The sequence below is a fragment of the Crocodylus siamensis genome, chromosome 5 (assembly GCF_052110815.1).
Source record: "Crocodylus siamensis isolate JL-2025a chromosome 5, ASM5211081v1, whole genome shotgun sequence".
In the NCBI taxonomy this organism is placed as follows: Eukaryota; Metazoa; Chordata; order Crocodylia; family Crocodylidae; genus Crocodylus; species Crocodylus siamensis.
Window position 1 is genome coordinate 32,924,198 of NC_143399.1, and position 19,397 is coordinate 32,943,594.

Genomic DNA, 19,397 nt, shown 5'->3' on the forward strand with positions numbered 1-19,397 from the left:
GTGTACATTTGGGCTTTTACCATCACCTACTGACACAGTCAAGCTCTGGTTCTTTTTACTTCCACAATAAGTTATTTGCATACTTCCGTACTCTCGGAACTTGGTCCTTCTCTAGCTGAAGCCCATGAAAAAGCTTCCATTTCAATAAAAACAAGTATGTATCTTGTTTTTATAAACTGTAATAAAATAAATTGTTTTTGCTGCTGCTGCTTCTTTTTAATATCACACAACTGAAGTCATGGACATACTTTTTAGCCAATTTAAAAGGGGGAGGAGGGCTGCTGCTCTGGAGCATGCAACAGCTGTTATAATGTAACTGTTAGGTCTGCATGATCCTGTAGCAATACAAATTAGCTAAATCAAGGGTGTCAAGGATAAGGCCTATGGAACCCCCATCGTTCAGTCCCAGACCTGGATGTGGTGCTCACCTGGCAGGTCCTGGACATGTGCCACACATAGTACCTACTCTGGAGTCCACTGTGCACACAGCATCAATGCAAAGCCAGTCTGGGTTGTCCTCGCTCTTCTCCCCCACCCACCCATTACATGCTGGATCTGATGCCTATTTTGGCTGGTCCAGGATGTGATCTGAGTGTGGCATCCTCTCTGACAGGTCTGGGGTGGGGGTACCATTTGCAGTGTAGGACCCCATCTGGCTGGAGCACAGTTCCAGAGTAGCCAGAATGGGCTCTGGATCTGGTATACAGAGGGGAGAGTGGCAGTGTGGGGAAGGGGAGGGGCTGTAGGCCTTATCTGAACCACAGGGATAGCCTCACACTGTCTGGCCTGTGGACCGGTCCTGTGCCACTCATCTGGCTCATGGGTTGAACTAAATCACCCTAACTTTGGCTCTGAATGAACCAGGAGTAAAGTTGGAGTATTTTTGCTAGTTGGATCACTACAGAATTATGCAGACATAACAGTTACATTTTAACAGATTATATTGGTATTGTTGTCACATCAATTGTCATACCCTTATACATTTGCATACATACCATACAATTGCAGAATTTTAAAAAGAGGGAGGGGACTTAGACCTCATGACTACGTTAGCTTATCCTATGGAACTCTGTGCATCTATTCCTGTTCCACAATAAGTGAAGCTAAACTGGAACACTTTACCCCAGAATGAAACCGTTTCTAAATCACATGGTATGATGTCGTCTTATGGTGATTTAGAGAGGATGCACAAACCACTCACAATCTATAACATTTGAAACCAAGTGAGGTCCTCCCTCTTTTCATTTGATATAATTTTCAACTTTTTTTTTCCTTACCCCCTCAGCCGTGAAAAATGCCTCTAACACATGTATTAAAAATACAGGTGCAGGGATGAAAGGTGAGAGTGAGATGAATTCAAGGACACTAAATCTGTTTCTGGTATACAATCTTGAATTTACACAATTAAGATCCCAAAGCTTGACATTAGATTATATTACTGGTATGAGACAAGATAGTGTACTTGTGTGAAAAACATGTTAGTAAAGCTATTAGCTTGAAAAGTATTAAGTATTTAAAATCTAATACAAGAGGAACAGAAAATAACATAGTGCAGGCCCAAATTTGCATGTTCACCATGCTAAGGGTGTATGTAGGAATAGCATCCCGTATTTCAGCAGTTGCGCAGATGAATCAGTAAGTAGCCAGCTAGATCGTGCATAATCATTTTTATTCAGTGTCATGAAAACTTGTTCCTCCAGTGCAACTAGTCCATTACAAGCAGTGCTACAAACTTGGTTAACTAATTTTTGCTAGTACAGACAAGGTCTAAATGCTTTCATTATAAAGTACATGTTTCTACAGTTCCAAATGTGCATGACTGACTTCGGTTGTTTGAAATTATCCAGTGTAGCAAAAACACTTAATTTAATTTTGAAAATAACCACATTTATTGTACTTTTTAAGCAAGCCTTATATTTCTCTATCGTATAACAGCATCATTTTTAAAAATCTTTCCTCTAGAGTTGTCCTGCAGGAGTGAAAAAAAAAAAATTGTGCACCAAGTTCACTCAATCTTTAAAACAGCGGAACAGTAAATGTTAAACCCCTCAAGCCAGGATTTCAAGTGGAAGGCCTGACCCAACTCACCCTTAATCACAGTCACATTATCACATTATTAGAATTCCATCAACATGTGTTACATAAGGCCTAGCTAGCCCATCTTTCATGTGCTAAATATAAATGTGCATGAACAGCAGAAACATTTTGCCTAATAACTGAATCAGCTAAATGGAAATTGTTTTATCTGAATGTTGGTTTCTCTGCTGAAGCCATTGATCAAGATCTATAGTTAAACTGAATCGTAATTCCATTCATCTCACTACTTTTGGATGTTTTGTCAATTTCAAACAATGTTGTTTGTTTAAAAAGTTAATTATTCTGCTTGATACACTAGCAAATGTATTTTTAATAGGTGTGCAAACCAAGGAAATCCATTATGTCAAACCATAATCTTACTTAATTTCAATAAACCATTTCCCTGTGCGCAGAGGTAAAATGGTTAGTAAAATACTGGAACATTAAGCACACGTTTCTGAACTGTATTACAAAACAGCTTATTGAGATTCTTACAAATATTTGATGTGTATAATAGCATTGCAATTGGCTGGATGTCATTCAGAAGTTTCATGACTTATTTTGTTAGTTTTGTATAGCTGAAGAAAAATTGCACAAGAGATTAAGTTTCCATTTCTTACTGATGTGTTACATATTTATTAACTATGCATATATAACATTAAAGGTGGACCCAGGTCCAAATGCCACCCAACTTTGGAAGAATTCAGCTCTAAAACTTTCCAGTCCAGTGCTGTTTGGGTACAATGTACTTATTTTTCTTGATATCAAAATAAAAACTTTGGATAGGGCCCCAAGGTATCTCCCTGAGTTCTTTAAGCCCAATCACTAACCAAAAACAATATTTTAAAAGACGTTCTAGTACTTTTAAGGATGCCAAGGATTCACTTTAAGCTATAGATCCCATCCCTCACTTGACACTTAGGATGCCTATTTGTTTGCGACCCTTTCCATGATTTCCTTGTTCCTTATTAGGGGAAAAAAGAAGATCCCTTCTCACTCTGATCCTGCTGATACTGCAGAAAATACCACTCCCTAGAACAAGTGGTACCAAAGGGATTATCTGTATGACAAACATGGTATATTGTGAACATTCTCCCTCTTCCCTCTAACAAGCTGTCTCTGGCTTGATATGTCCTAATTTCTATTATCTTTTCCCATTGGCTTACTTAACATCAGATATTCCACTAATTTTAATTATATAGTCACATATTTATCTCAATACCAGTCTCTTACGTAAGTTTTTAAATTAATAATAGTAATTTAAAATAATTTTAAAATGTAAAAGCATTGGAGAGCCTCATGGGCCAGAGGGAGGCAGGCTTAAAATAATATGAGTAAAAGCTTCAAACATAAAGGAAAATAGTACTGTATTTACTCAAATATAAGCTGAGGGGTTTTTTTTCCCCAATCAGCATGGGGAAAATGCCCCTTGTTTTATATTCCATAGGAAGTGGACGGGGAAGCAGGTGGCTGCTGTGGCTCTGACTGAGCTCTGGTGAGGGCCCACTGGACCCACAACAGCATCGTGACTCACCCCCCATTTCCCCTCTGCAGCTTCTGCCCAGCCAACTCCCTTCACTCTCCCTGACTCTCAGGTGCAGCTGGGCTCCCACTGGGGCTGGGGTCTCCCTAGCTCAGAGCACAAGCCTTGACACTGCTGCCTGGGCAGGCAAAGGCTGTGCTCCTGGATGGAGCAGCCCAAGAAGTGTCTGCCAGGGTGGGGGTGAGGTAGAAACTGGGAGGAATTTGGGGGAAAGAAGCTACTGAGAGTTGAAAGTTGGGGGGTGCAGGTGGTGGAGCAGGAAGGCTGCAGGGGGGAAAATGGGTGGGACAAAGGGCAAGTGTGCCACCTGACCCCCTCCCGCTCCCCCACCCCCAGCCTGCCACTGCTTTCTGTGCTGTAGCAGTGGGGTGGGATTTAAGACAGCCCTTCCATTTTTAGGTTTTATAGCTGGCAAGTTATAGCAAATTTATAATCTTTCCATGTATAGAATCTAATTATTGAGGAGTCATCTTGTATTCGAGTAAGTATGGTAATATATTTTTGTGAGAGCAAGACCAGAACCAAACACAACCCTGAGGAGTCTCTCAGAGGCACTTCCTGACATTTCTTTGCCCCCTTTCAGAACTAACCTTTTTTTCCATTTCACTTCCAGAAACTCTACAATTCTATTGGAACTTTTAGTTGTGAATATTCAATAGTATCAAGTCCTTGATTGTTTTCTTGGCAAAATCTCCCCCACTTCTGTATTTGTGGAGAGCCTTGACTGTAATACAAGTGTGGTTCTCTTGCAAGAAAAAAAGAAAGCTTGAATCCTTTTAACAGCAGCGAGCTAGTCTTCATAAGGGTCTTCCTTATACCAGCATGGAGCACTTCTTGGGCACTGACCTTCACCCCTCACTTACATAAGTGATAGGTACAATTCCAATGAGGGCTGTAGTAGTGGCAGCAAAATAGAAATGCAGGAAGTAGAAACTTCTGTGACCAAGTACATGCAGCCCAACTGTTCAGCTGTTTAAATTTTTCTGGACAATTAACTTACAAAATTTTAAGTTTAATGCAGTTTTTGCATTTCATGTGCTCTGTATTGATGGTTCAGATGCACAGATTCATGCAGAAGGATGTGATCCTGTTTGTTTCCAGTTGGAGATTATCCCTCTTAATCATACAATGTCTAGGTGTGCATTTTCAGATTTGTTGACTCAGTAAAACTAAAGCATTAATAACCAGTACCATTAAGCTTTAGACACAGTATTTTAGTTGTAGCTCCTTGGGTCTGCAAGAATCCTCATTGTAACTACCATCCACTTGAAGTAATGGCTCAGAAAACTGTACTCATTACAGGTTGCTCCTCCGGAATTGGACTGGCCTTGGCTATAAAACTGGCCAGGGACAAACAGAAAAGATTTAAAGGTAATGCTATTTCTGTTTACTATTACAAACTACCATGTCATCTATGTTAGTCACTTCAATATGTTTGTCACTTAGCTGCTCTGAGCCTTTCAGATAGGGTGGGATCTAACTCTATACAAATAATAAATATTGTGCCTTAATAGGGAGGACTAAATTAAGTGCAGGTTTCTCAATGTGTGGATGGATTTTAATTAAAATGTATATGGGTTCTTGGTTCAAACTCCCTTTCCTCCACTCTTAGTTTCAGTATTTCCTGTTGAGAAGATACACGGCAAAATGAACAGCTGCCAATTCTGCTACTGTACTAAAACTGTTTATTTGGAATTAGTGGACTATATGAAGTATAGAATTAAAGTTGAAATTTAATTTCATCTTTAAAAAATTACAATCTGCAGCATGCTATGTGAATATTATTGTTGATAGTTCCATTCTACTGTTGTAGCCAACTTTGCTTGGTGTTAGCAGAATTTTGTTTGGTCTAGCTGCAATGTTCTATGTTGGGAGTAAAACATTGTGTTTTGAGGGAGGGCAGCAGTTAACTGTTTTTTTTCTGAGAAGAGGATTCCAGTGTTTCAGTCAGACAAGGTAAATCTAATATCTTTTAGTAGACCAGGTCAAATAGATGGAAAAATTCTTCTTCGCAGGCTTTTGGGTATAAATACCCTTCATCAGGCTAAGGAAGCATCTGCAGTTGGTGTGTGCTTTTCCTGGATGAAATGAATAGTAAAGTCAGAAGCTAGTATGCATGCAAGAAAGGCAGTCAGTGAAGATGTAAACTGAGGAGTCAGTGGGTGAGAGACAGGCTGGGAGGGAGTGGGGTAGGGGAATGAATGTTGCTGGTAAGTAGTAGAGAGGTACCTGGGGAGTCAGATGTTAGGCAGGTTATAATGTGTCATAAATCAAATGTCTATATTTAGTCCGTGATTTTTTGTATCCGGGTGGTTGATAAAGTGAAATTCATGAAATGGAGTTTCAGTCACACACTTAGGAGTAGGAAAACTTGGTGTCTCTACTTTCCATACAGAAGGGAAATATTTGCTAAACTATGATTGTAGAGTAGCCAAGAGGTGGATTTAGTATCTGGGGCAATTCGGTAGACAATGTTCACTCTCTGCAAGTATTGTCTCATTCGTCAAGAAGTAATCTGAAAGCTGAACTGTATTGTACCAGTAGTTTTGCAGTCTGTAAAATCATTTGTATTTTACTTTCTAAAAAAGGTTCTAGGTGTTCTGAACATGCTGGCTATGAAAGACTCAGGTCAGCCACGGACACACCCTCCCACCCTCGCATTCTTTCACCAGGCTGCACCCAGCTGGGGTTCCCCCCTACCTCATCCTCAGCCAGCTAGAGGAGTTCTCTGCTCTGTGTTAGGGAGCAGAGGGGCAAGGCAGACAGCATAGCCTAGGGCTGCAAAGCATCCTGAGATAGTAGTGGGCTATAAGTTAACTTGATCTGGGACAGACGTTCCATAAACTAGTTTGACTTAAATCGGTTAAGTCTGATACTACATCCAACCAGGTATACTTAAACCAGTTTTGGGAAAGTAGTTTAAATGCACTGTACTTCTGTTCTTTTAAAGAAAGTAGGTGACTGTGGTGTCAATGCCTACATAGTCAGATGGGTCGCAAATTGACTGGAGGGCCGCACCCAGAGAGTGTTGGTGGATGGGTCGTTTTTGACCTGGAGAGATGTGGGCAGTGGAGTTCCCCCAGGGCTCGGTCCTCGGGGTCCACACTGTTCAACATCTTCATCAACGACTTGGACGAAGGGGTGAAAAGCACCTTATTCAAATTTGCAGATGACACTAAGATGTGGGGAGAAGTGGGCATGCGAGAAGGGAGGGACAGGCTGCAACTAGATCTATACAGGTTACAGGGGTGGGAGGATGAGAACAGGATGGGATTCAAAACTGACAAGTGCAAGGTGATGCACCTGGGGAGGAAGAACCAGCACCATACCTACAGGCTGGGGAACTCCCTTCTTGTCAGTGCAGAGGCAGAAAAGGATTTTGGTGTCATTATTGATTCCAAAATGAACATGGTCCGACAGTGTGGGGACGTGGTCAGCAAGACTAACCGTACCTTGTCATGCATCCACAGATGTACCTCAAGCAGGTCCAAGGAGGTGATCCTCCCCCTCTACGCGACACTAGTCAGGCTGCAGTTGGAGTACTGCATCCAGTTCTGGGTGCTGCACTTCAAGAGGGATGTGGACAGCATCGAGAGGATCCACAGTAGGGCTACTTGTATGATCGGGGCAGCAGGGCAGACCCTACGAGGAGAGGCTAAGGGACCTGAACCTGTTCAGCCTCCACAAGAGAAGGCTAAGAGGAGATCTGGTGGGCGTTTACAAACTGGCCAAGGGGGACCAGCAGGCTATGGGAGAGTCCCTTTTTCCTCCAGCACTACTGGGAGGAACGAGGAATAACGGCCATAAGTTGACCAAGAGTAGATTCAGGCTAGCTATCAGGAGGCACTATTTCACAGTCAGGGCAGCTAGGATCTGGAACCAACTTCCAAGGGTAGTGGTGGTGGTTCCTACCCTGGGGGTCTTCAAAAGGAGGCTAGACAATCACCTAGCTGGGTTTGTTTGACTGCAGCATTTTTTCCTGCCCACGGCAGGGAGTTGGACTTGATGATCTGCTCAGGTCCCTTCTGACCCTACCTACTATGAAACTATAAACCTGTTTCTGATCACTTAAACTGGTTTATTTGTAACTTCTGTCCTTAGCATGGAGGTTCCCAATGCTAAGAGTGCTCACTGGTTGTCTTCTATGCTCCTCCTGCCCCCTCAACCCAATGGAGGTGGTATGGAGAACAAGCTGGAGTGCAGAGATGCTTCAAGAAGCCCTTCACTTTTTGAGGGTCATTCTTAAAACACTTCTCTGGCTATGCCCATCTATATCCTTGCTGTCTGGAGTCCTTCAAACATGTGCATCCAGGACCTAGGCTCCTAAGTCTTTTTTAGGTGCCTAAACTTTGGTCCCTGTTACCAGACATCTTGGCCATAGTTTTTTACAGTATTTTCTCTTACTTATAAGAGAAAGTGCCTTGTTGTAAATTTGAATATGTAAATAGTTTGTTTCTCCATTGGGCACCCTGAGAGTCAAATTGGGGAAGTTATTATTGTTAGGGTGACAATATTTGGATTTTAGGGAGCACTGGATTTGTAGCTGGATAAAGGCTTTTTTCTGTGTCTCAGCAAAAGCTGCTGGTCACAAGACAAAGTGATATATTAAAAATAACCTTGCAAATGCATAGGCAAGCAGTTTTCTAACAAGGTCATAGTGTTAGAGCCCATTGTGTAAGAAGAACAAGATGTAACCCACCAGCTATCGTTGGGAGATAAAGTAGAAGCAAGACCTTGGAGATGAAGGAATCTGCAAAAAAATAGAAAGAACGAGCAAGTGACCAAAAGAAGCAGAGGTCAAAGTCTTACGTATGTATTTTTAGCAGAGAGACATGTAAATAAATGAAATGCATAGGCAATTTTAATGTTAATGAAGTAAACAGTAAACAGAGGAGGAGCTTGAGATAGGAGGAGAAATGGGTGGAACCAGAGGTGGAGTGAATGTTACTGAGCATGAATCAAGGTGTATAAAATGTGAAAAGAACTAATGTTCACTGCAGGTCCCCTGGTTCACGGGCTGTGTGTCTATGAGGGACCTTTGCCCTAAGCTATCTCCATTCTGGATAAAGCTGTTGCAAGTAATGTGTGCTGGTGTTTGGTCCCTGCTTGCTCTGGCTAATGATTAACAGGATCCATGAGCAATTGGATCGTCTTCTCCCTAGTCATTGGGTGCCGCATGGAGTCGGGGTATAACAAGTATTATATAAAAATCAAAAATTCATTTTCTTTGCTTTAGGTTTTTGTTCAGAAACTATCATTGTAATATTTAACTACTAAAATATGCTTTCAAAAATTAATTTGGAAATTGTAGTCTTAGTAATTAATCTTTCTATTATGAATGTTGTATTCTCTGCAGTTACAGTTCTGATTATTACTGTTTATGATACTTTGTAGTATATGCCACAATGCGGAATCTGTCCAAGAAGGAGAAACTTGAAAAAGCTGCAAGCAACACACTGGGTAAAACCCTGGAAATAAAACAACTAGATGTCTGTGATGAAGAGTCTATTAAAACATGTGTCAATAACATTTCTGAGAGGAGGATTGATATCCTAGGCAAGTAATAAATATGAATAAAAAAGTGTGGAGTAGTTGGGAAATGTCATTTAAATGAAGCATTAAATATTTAGGAAAGGTTCAGGTAGACAGTATATTTTAAAGAATAAATGTTTTGAAGGCATCAGTATAAATAAACACAACCAGTAATACCATTCATTCACTTTTATAGTGCCTTCCAGTCAAGTTGTTCTAGACATTATGAAAATATTAATTAAATAAATCTCACTATAAGCTGTTGAAATAGGAAAGCATTTCAACCATATTTTATATAAGGAGAAAACTCCAGACACAAAAAGAATAAATTATTTCTTCAAGATCATATAGTAAAGTTGTGTTAAAACTAAGAGCATAAAACTCTGATTTCCTGATTCTTTGTCTTACACTTCAGACACATGACAGAGTAGACACATTAGATAGCTGTTTATTTACACTAAAAGTAGGTTGAATATACACTTTACAGCAAGGTATTATCCATTGCATTCTTCCCATTTGTATTGATAGGTTCCACTGTATTTATTACAATTCTTGTAAATGATCTGATATTTTACCTTACTTAAAAAAAAGTTATAAAATAACTCAAAGAGAGGGAAGGCAAAGACGATCAATTTTAAATATGTTCTCGTGGTTTAAGTCAGAAGAAGAAAAATGACTCTTGTTTATTTTTTTACCCTTTCTCTTAGTTGCTCTTTTCAACCAGCATGTATTTTCCAATAAAATTGCCAAGTTAATGTTTATTGTACTTACCACTCTATTTTTCATATCTATAGTTAGCAATGCTGGAATGGGGCTCATTGGACCTATAGAATGCCAGACCATAGATGAGATGAAGACTGTGATGGATACCAACTTCTTTGGACTGGTTCGACTCCTGAAAGAGATTTTACCTGATATGAAGAAGAGAAAAAGTGGACATATAGTCATAATAAGCAGTGTCATGGGATTACAAGGCAAAATATTTTGTACTAATGGTTTAGTTCTGTCTAGAAAAATGTACTTGTTAAACCGTGAACTGAAAAAAGTGAGATCTAGTGAGTAAAGCTTTTGCTTCCTATGATGCTGAAGCCGCTAGTTTACAAACATGGGACTCAGTTATGCTATCATTACTCATGCTGTATAATATCCTACTATGCAGCTACTCTCAACGATTTTAATGGGACTGCTTGCAGAGTGAAGTACTGCACCATGTGGGTAAAACTAGCAGATTTGGACCTAAATAGTTTTGTAGAAAATAGGACATTAGTCTTTCACAATATAATTGCATGTAGAAATGTCTTTCTCTCATTTAAAGATACTCTGGAGAGAAGATAAATGCATTTACATTTTATGCAAAGACATTAAAATTTGATTTAAAAAGTCTTCTTCCTTCAGGAATTTTTACTAGAGCAATCTGAGATTTTTAATTAGTGCCTTTGTTTGGGGAAGATTTCTCAACAGTGTATATAAGGTGGTCTTTCAACATCTCCACCCAAAAGAAAAATACAATTGACACTCCAGACTTTAAAAAGGTTATGGTAGTTTTGATTTATCCTTTGCCACTTCCATTTAAACCCTGTGTTCCAAACAGTTTCATCATCTTTCTGAAAAGTTCCCTCTAATGAGGCTCTATAGCATTGCCACTTACTATAAAAAAGACCTTTCCCATTAGAGTCAGCTAATTTTGCAAGTAATTTGGTCTTCCATCCTGTATAAGCTTTTTTGTATGTATAGTTTCGGTTACTTTAATATGGCTTTAAGGTGGATTATTCCAGTGCATCAGGGGGTCATACAGTCAAGACATTACCTGCAGAAGTTGCTTATATGAGCAATGTTATGCTTGCTCTGTTGACATATACCTCCTTAACATCCCCAAAGAGAAACAACTCCAAATCTCATTGAATCTTAAATCAATCCTGCTGTTATGATGCTTTGGTTTGGAAATTATGCAAACTGCATGGTACATGTAGAGCCCTATACATGTGACCAGTGTATAAGAACCAAAAATACTTAGCACAAACATACACCATAGGCCATATCCTCAGCTGTAATTAAGGAGCAGTTTTAAAGTTGCTGTGATTCACAACAGTTGCCAATAGTACCCTATAACTACAGGTAAAGTGCAGAAGAGCCTCAGCAAAATGCCTTTCTTCTTGACAATCACTGATCAGTGCGTGTGCCAAAAAAAAAAAAAATTTGCCATCCACATACATTTATTAGGGTCACTTTTAACATTTCAGATATATGTTACTGTTAAATTAGCCCTGCCTCAGTGAGGATTTTTTATGCCTTCACAACCACAAAAAAATTAAGATTTTTAAAAAAATGCAAGATGTTTTAAAATTCAAAATTATCTTAGCATCTTCCATCAGATAAATTTCTAATGGTTCTGTCTTTCCCTTCAGGTATTTTGTTTAATGATGTTTATGCTGCATCTAAGTTTGCTGTGGAAGGATTCTGTGAAAGTTTAGCCATACAGGCACTTCAATTTAAACTTCGGTAAGAATTGATTTGGAGATGTGGATGGATTTCAAACTATACTTTAAAATATATCATGAGCTATAATTGGTAGTGGTGCAGCAGCAGCGGTTTTATAGTGGGCTTTTAGCCAGGAAAAAAGGATAACGAATTTTTCTTTAACTGACCTCATGGAAGTTATTCATGTACAAAAATGCACTGAAACTTCCTTGCATAAGCTCCTTGCCTTCCCCACTAAAGTACCGAAAATGTTTATACGGCAAAGTAAAGCTACCTTTAGACTGAACAGCATAGGTACTTTAAAAATATGTGTAGTTTATGTGCACATCCCTGGGAACATGAACTCTCAATCTAAAGTATTACAGGGATGTTCTTGTAGACATGCAATATGTTTGCCTTGGTATATTTTATTTAGTCTTTGGGCTCATTTATGATAAGGCCCAGGAGAAGCTTAAATTAAAATAAATTTCTAACATTTTTATATATAATACAAGCATGTATAACCATTTCCATAGCATTCAGTAGGAATTGATCAAAATACTGAGGGAGATAGCTACAAGTCAAGGACACAGGATAGCAAGAATTATATATATAAAAAAGGGTGTGGGGTACATGGCAGGGCTTAATTTTTTAAATATAGCTACCCTTTTATTTTAATGTTATTGTTTAAAGAGTTAATAAGATGAGTATGTGTAAGTAGTTTAGATTTATAGGGGGAATGAAAGGAAGGTAGGAAAATGTTGTGGGATGCAGCATTCAAGATTTTTTTCAGGAAAGGTTATAAAAAGTAGCACTTCGGGAACTAGAAGTGTCAAAGTACAGTAACCAGTCATAACTTGTATGCAAGAGCAGCAATCAGCAGACAGCAATATGAGGGTTCTGCTTTACAATCAATAACATGATACAGCCTAAAAATTAGGTGAAGTATTCCTTATCATTTAACACAGAACTGGAATTACTAAGGATCTGCTGTTGCAAAGACCCTGTTCAAAGAGGAAGTGAGTAAGTTTTGAGGACTGAGGTGCTTAAAAACAGATTGGAACTGGAGAAGGAAGTGGTTTAATGACTTAATGTAGTTTTGAAATTTGCTGTTAGGATCTCTGGGCAAAATGACCTCCTTCAGCAAGCCCAGCAACAGCAAAAGTCTGTGCAGATATGCTAAGTATTTATACAGTTCTTAGTACTGCACTATAAAGTGCTTCATAAGGCACTTTATACTGTACCGGATAACCAAAGAGACTCAGCTTTTGGGTTCTTTCTTTCTCTCTTCCCTTCTCTCTTTCCTTTCTGTCTTTCTTTCTTTACTTCTGTTCTTATTAGCATGTGAAATTCTGATGAAGAGGTCATTTATAATTTTGTCCAGAAGACAGTGAAGTTTATGGTTGTCCTTAGCTATTTGTTGGAGAGTCCAACAGTTGCGAGGCAGCACAACCCTCCTTCCTTGGCCAGCCTGGAACATGTGTTTCCTACCCCTCTAGCCAGTCTGCGATGTGTGCGCCACATGTGGCACAGTCGCAGGCTGGGCAGGCACATGGCACAAATCCTGGACTGGCTGGAGGTGGATGCCATAGGTGCCACATGTCCCAGAGTGTGTACCACATGTATTGAACATCCTTGACTGGCCACAGCAGGTGCTGCATGTGGTGCACTTTCTGGGCCCTGCGTGCAGAGCTGGTCTGGTGGTGTGTGGAACACCCGAGACCCAGTGGCAGCACTAAGATCTGGCCTATGGGCCATCTTTGACACTGTTTGTCTATAAGAATGGTAGAGTTGCAGGTTTCCCACATGGGAAAAAAAGATCACTAATATAGTTTTGTTTCTGGAACAGGCTAAGTTTGATTGAACCAGGACCTGTGATCACAGAATTTGAAAAAAAGGTGTATGAAGATGGAATGAAAATGGACCTTTCGGCTGCAGATGAAGAAACAGCTCATATGTTTACTGATGTTTACCTTAAAAATTACAATCAGATTTTTCAAAGCCTGGGACAAAGTGCTGAGGAAGTTGCAGAGGTATTCACTGGTATTACTTTGTACAATATAAGAATCCTCTAGTTGTTTGCTTATAGAACTATATTTAATTGCAAAATTAGATTTAGAATTTAGAAAAAGTGTAAAATTCTTCAGGTTTTAAAAAGTAACATGAATTTTAATCTTTAATACTATTAAGTAGAGAACTGTAACAACTCATCTCATGAAATCTTCTGGATTATAGTGTCACCTGGAGCCAAGATGAGATTTCTGTCACTGAAGGACTGGTACATTTTGTGGCTTATGTAGAGCTTTAGAGCAAGTCAATCTCTGCCTGAGTTCTGTCCATAGAGAGGAAAAGTTGACACAATCAGAGATTTAAAAATTGTGCTTTGCTAATAGTGTCATAGAATTCAAAGCAAAAATTCATCTAGATGATGGTGGACAGCTTTAAAACAAGAGTACATCTTTAATATATAAAATACTAATTCAGGTCATGGTCCTGCCTTAGAAGAGTCTGTACTCCCATGCTTCACCATTTACTTCAGTAAGCCGCTATATGGGTGCATAGGTCTGTCTGCATAAAGAGCTGTAACATCAGGAAGCCTGCAGGGTCCTGCTAACTTACTGTTGACCTTACAGACTATGATTCTTAATAATTTTTAGTAGGGCTGTCAGTTAATCATAGTTTATGTACATGATTAACACAAATTAATGCATTAATTTTTGTAATACGCATTAATCGCATACATCCATTTTGACCAGGGGTGGGCAAAATATAGCCTGTCCCACACCTTCTTTGGACCTGGCCTGGTGAAGCAGACAAGCTCTGGACTAACCAGAATGCACGTGCACAGCCCTGACCCCGGCCCACCCTGTGTCTGCTCCAGACCGCCCACCCACTCTGAGCAGTGGCAGCAGAGGCAACAGCCGGGCAGAAGCTGCTGCTCAGCTTGAGGGAAAAGTGACTCCTCCCCCTGACTGCTGCTGGGCCCTTCTTGCTGCAGCTCCCAGAGCCCATGCCTGGGCTGCCCTGTGGCTCCTCTCTGCCACTGTCACTGCTGCCTCCGGGCGACCCAGCAGACCAGTGGTGGAAGTGCAGAGGAGCAGTAGGGCAGCCTGTGTGGGCAGGTGCAGCAAGAAGGGTCTGGCAGCACTGAAGGGGGGAGTCGCTGTTCCCCTGCACCAAACAGAAGCTTCTGGCTGGCCACTGCCACTGCTCAGGGTGAGTCTGGAGCAGGCACAGGGTGGGCAGGGGTCAGGGCTGCTTACACAGGTTCCAGCTGGTCTACTCTGGCCAGCAAAAGTCCAGAGTTGGCATGGGGCAGGCCATGGGGCAGGCCAGGGTTGGGGCTGTTGGTGGTGGTGAGGGAAAAGCTGTAGGGCATGGAGGCTCTGGGGTGTTGGGGGCGGAGGTGCTGACTATTGCTTAACTGTGTGATCAAAATTGTGATAAATTGCAACTATTTTTTTTAAATCTTGCAATTAATTATTCATTTTTTTAATGGTTTCTCATCCCTAGTTTCTAGCTTTAGCAAACATGTCTGAATTAAGAATTTTTGCCTCAGCCTTCATTTTTGCTAATTTCACATTTTGTGCACCCAAATGACGTGACTCAACAACTCATATTGGTATAGATCAGTTAATAAGTCTGAAAACGTAATTGATACATACAGCTCAGTTGCAGAGAGAGATCCTTGATGAGAGGTACTGATTTTCATGTACTCTGCCACTGATCTCAAACTAAGTAGATATTTTATATTTTTGTGTAGTAAAAAAATTGACAATATTCTCTTAAAATTGGAAAATAAAACTATGCTAATTGGCCTCAAAAAGAAAGAAGTTTATGTAGTTTCCAAATAATACTAAGAAAAAGCCTTAATGCATTTTAACCACATTAAAATATGGTCATATTTCCCAGAGGATATTGGAAAACTCTAAAGCTTGCTCTACTATTCTGCTTAGTGAAAACTAGACTTTTACATGTTTACCTTGATAAATGATGTTTTGTAGTTATAGTCCCATTTCTCATTTTTACAGCACACAGTAAAGATAATTCTTGCAGAAAATCCACCCTTTCGCCATCAGACCAACACCTTGTACACCCCAGTGACAACTCTGAAATATGCAGATCCAAATGGAAATCTACCTATTGATAGCTTCTACAAAATGGTTTTTCATCATGACAGAATCTTCCATGCAAGTCTTAACTTTTTCAAACTGTTGAGGTGGAGCAGTAGAAAGAACATTGCGTCAACTTAGTTGATATTATCAACATTGTCGTACTTTGAAGATAAATGGTCTTGCCAGATCTGTTGTTAATAATTTTGGTTATCTTCATTTACAGAGTTGTGCCTCGTAAAAATATTAGACTTATGACCAACAATATTTTGAATGTCTATAGTCAACATTTATTGGAATTAAAAGTGAAACCTCCTGAGAGCAGTATAAAAAAACTTATTTGTAGAACCTTATTGTAATATATAAGTGCTTTGCTAACAGTCTAGTGATTCTTGAATCACTTACTACCACCTAGTTCTATAATACTGTATTTTAGAGTGTTAGAACAAGCTTGTTGTTAATAATATAAAAGATGTACAGATCTTTAAAATTGTCTTAAAATATAGTAACTGGAAAGTTTAAACAACTGATGAGTGTTTTAGTTTTTGTATAAATAAAAGAACATTGAATGTATTATTTTTTTAAATGATGCTGCTACTCCTAAAGGGTCGAATTCAGCTTTGATATACTTTAGTTGGAATCAATGCAATTATCACAGAAATTACTTTGACCCAAGAAGCTTAAACACAATGCTTTGTGTATTTATAATCACTTTTTAATAATATCTTACGGTTATTTCCTTTTTTATTAGGAACACATCACTATAATGAAGATTTTCCAAGTTGGAACCTAAAGCTGGAGACTTAAAAAGCCATATTTAGTTTTCTAGATAAATGCAATTAGATTTTCAAAGGCGCTGAATACATGCATCTCCCATTGACTTAACTGGGAATGTAAGATGTTCTGCGTGTTTGAAAATAAGACCTTTTTTTACTGAGATGTCTAAATATAGGTTTAACAACCTACCATTTCAGGCACCTAGATTTGAAAATGCTGGTCTTCAGCTGTCCTACATTTACTGCTATATTTGAATACCTGTAGTAGTCTGCTAAATTATGCCAGTTCCACTGACTAGTTCTGACACATCCTTGGTTTCCGCATACAAAGTCAGGTTTTCTTGTTCTATTTTTACACCTTGGCTACACTGTTTTTGAAAGGTGATATTTAGACTCTAAAGCATGTTCCTCAACAAACTGAAATTTTGAAGTTGGGTAAATTTTTAAAGTAATTCCCTATAGAGTGCTCTCTTAGACTTCCATAAAATTCAGCTTCCTGTACAAACTCCTACCATTTGCTTTCACGTGACTGGGCTCTTGTGGATTAACAGTGGTGTTGACTCTCTTGATTTTTCCCCAGCTACCACTGATCAAGGAGTCCTGCAGAAGAGACTCGTGGCCCTGGGCCTTATGTGATAGCGAGAGGCCAGTTTTCTGGCCTCTCAAATACAATATCCTGGGTTCCAGATGCCATTGTATCATGGGCAGTAATCACTGTGGAGTCTCACAGGGCAGACACTTGGCCTCAGGCTCTGTATAGTACAGGCCCTTGGCTATGGGCCGGCTGTTGGTGGGCTGTGAATTAAAGTCTCTTCTCTGTGGTGCCTTGCCTGGATGAGGTGCTGTCTCATCTGTGACTGGCTGGCTGGGTCTCACCTGAACAGAGTGGGATCCAGCTCCCAAGTCTGTCTGACTGCTGCCACAGCAAGAAAGCACCAAGTTGTAGGGCCTGGCTTGCTGCTACAAGCCTCCTCAGAGATGTGGGGCCACAAGCCAGACTTTCCCTGCCCCCATTTGGGGTCTCTTCAAACCATAAGCGTGGAATGCTGTATTATCAGAGGAGTCTAAAATTAGCCTGTGAGTTGGCTAGATGGTGCCTTGTGGCTGGGGCTTGGTCTGCTCCCCTGGGATCTTACCAGTCCAAAGGGCTCTGGTGGGAAGTCCTAACAAAGATCCATAGACGTGGCATAGCAAATTGCTTGTTGATCACTCAAACATAAGTCCTGGGTTCAGCTCAACTGTGTACTTTTCTCCTCCCCTCACCTCTTTCCTGGCCAGCAGGGTTTTTTTTCCCTTTAATTTGAATTTTCCCCAGTCCCTTGAGTTATCACTAGTCAAGGAGATGCCTAGTCCTGGGCTTGCTGGCTTCCTGACCACGAGGTCCCGAGTTCTGGATTCCACTGTGACTTGACCATACCAGGCACCTTAAAACTAGAATGTCCATGGCACGTTGGCCAGCAACCCATCTGGAAGAAGGAAAATTCCGTCTCACTGCACGGCCCACAATATGTTTTGACTGGTGATAACGTCCCCATTTAAAATTGTGACCATTGTCACAGACCAACTGGCTAAATTAAATATTGCTCCAAAATGATATGGATCCGGATCAGACGTGAGGGATATTGACATATTCCCAAGCATCTTGCAGTTATCCCCTAGCTGCTGGGGGGAAGAGATCAAGCCTGTGCAGTAGGCCCCACAGCTGCAGTTAAAAAAGCAAGTGGAAGAGTGACTAATGAGAACTGGTACAATAAATGCTGAGAGCCTTGCAGGCAGGAGAGAAATAGTAAACCTCTTGGAAATAAGGAATGGGCAGGCAGGCTGATTACAATAAACACAAGAGAAGGATGGTAGCGTAAGAGAACAGGGAGCAGGGTATAGGATCTTAGGATCTTCTCCAATACAAAAGGCAGAAGAAAGAGAGTTGGAGTAATATTGCATGGTTCTGGTCTTGGGAGTAGGTATAAGATGTGCAGAACAGATTCCCTACAAGTATACTGGTGTGGTGCTACTCATGGGAAATGCGCTGAAGCAAAAAATGTCACTTTGTTGACAACACTCCCATTCTCGATCACTGAGTTACATGCAACAGAAATCCAGAAGTTTGTTATAGTCAACAAATGTTTCAGCTTTATGCTTTTTAAAAATACAATGCAACCTATTTACCAAAAATGCCTTGAAGTTGGAACAAACACTCATAGCATCAGTTTACTGAAAGGTTTTCTAAAAGGCAAGTTCCCCAGGGAAATTCCTGAGAAGTGCCTATAAAGCTAGGTTCAATGTGGTGCTGGTAGGAAAATACTGTATTCGTTGATATCATGCATCTAAAATCTGGAGCAACTAATGGTACCATTTAGGGCCGAGGCATCTAAGTCCCTGGGCTGGGAGGCTCTTTCTGGGCAGGTCCAAGAGCAGCAGCACAAGTAGGGTTGTGTCAGCACAGCCCTCCGCACCCACCTGGAGTAGCAACGTCCAGCCCCGGGCAGGGCCCTGCCGGGTACCCTGGCTGCCACCAGGTCCTCTAAGGGGGCGGGGACAAGCGAGGGGTGAAGACAAGCATCTGCGGCCGGCTCAGGCTAGTCTCCGTCTGGACAAGGCCCCACCCTTCGGGGCCCAGAGGCCAGCTGGGGCTGCCTGGAGAAACGGCTCTGAGCTGTGCCGCAGGCCCCGTCACTGCTCCTGGGAGGTCTGGCGGGCGGGACCCGGGACGGAGCCAAGCCCCGGCCCGCACGCGGGTCTGCGCCCGAGGAGCTTCCTGCTACGCGACGCCCGCTCCCGCTATCCGCTGCTCCCAGCCGCTCCGGGGAGTCACACGGCCTGGCCCGAGCCCGAGCCCAGCGGGCGGGAGCTGCCCCCACTTCCGGGCCGCGGCAGAGGGGATCCCGGAAGCGGAAGTAGCTG

The 19,397-nt window shown here is 41.0% G+C and overlaps 1 protein-coding gene and 1 long non-coding RNA gene across 3 annotated transcripts; one reads left to right on the top strand and one right to left on the bottom strand.

Annotated features, from left to right (window-relative positions):
- Positions 1-1,652: 1,652 nt before the first annotated feature.
- On the bottom strand, positions 1,653-19,375 carry LOC149863693 (uncharacterized). Of its 2 annotated transcripts, none has more exons than XR_016442247.1 (4): positions 18,954-19,374; positions 9,923-10,062; positions 8,319-8,369; positions 1,653-4,959 (listed from the first exon to the last, which is right to left on the bottom strand). It is a non-coding gene; the product is annotated as an uncharacterized LOC149863693 (long non-coding RNA). The 2 variants fall into 2 exon arrangements; XR_016442248.1 differs by lacking the exon at positions 1,653-4,959 and adding an exon at positions 5,038-5,697 and having other exon boundaries at positions 18,954-19,375.
- On the top strand, positions 4,894-18,943 carry LOC149863694 (retinol dehydrogenase 8-like). Its single transcript, XM_090046638.1, has 6 exons — positions 4,894-4,990; positions 9,014-9,175; positions 9,946-10,125; positions 11,557-11,650; positions 13,458-13,641; positions 15,640-18,943. The coding sequence occupies exons 1-6, from the start codon at positions 4,894-4,896 to the stop codon at positions 15,859-15,861; spliced, it is 939 nt and encodes a 312-aa protein (XP_089902764.1). The 3' UTR covers positions 15,862-18,943.
- Positions 19,376-19,397: the final 22 nt, after the last annotated feature.

Excerpts from the sequence above, each read along its gene's own strand:
- LOC149863694 (XM_090046638.1), top strand. The coding sequence starts at position 4,894 with ATGGCTCAGAAAACTGTACTCATTACAGGTTGCTCCTCCGGAATTGGA. Across the intron at positions 11,651-13,457 it reads GCACTTCAATTTAAACTTCG|GCTAAGTTTGATTGAACCAG; the intron begins GTAAGAATTGAT and ends TTTCTGGAACAG. Across the intron at positions 13,642-15,639 it reads GTGCTGAGGAAGTTGCAGAG|CACACAGTAAAGATAATTCT; the intron begins GTATTCACTGGT and ends TCATTTTTACAG.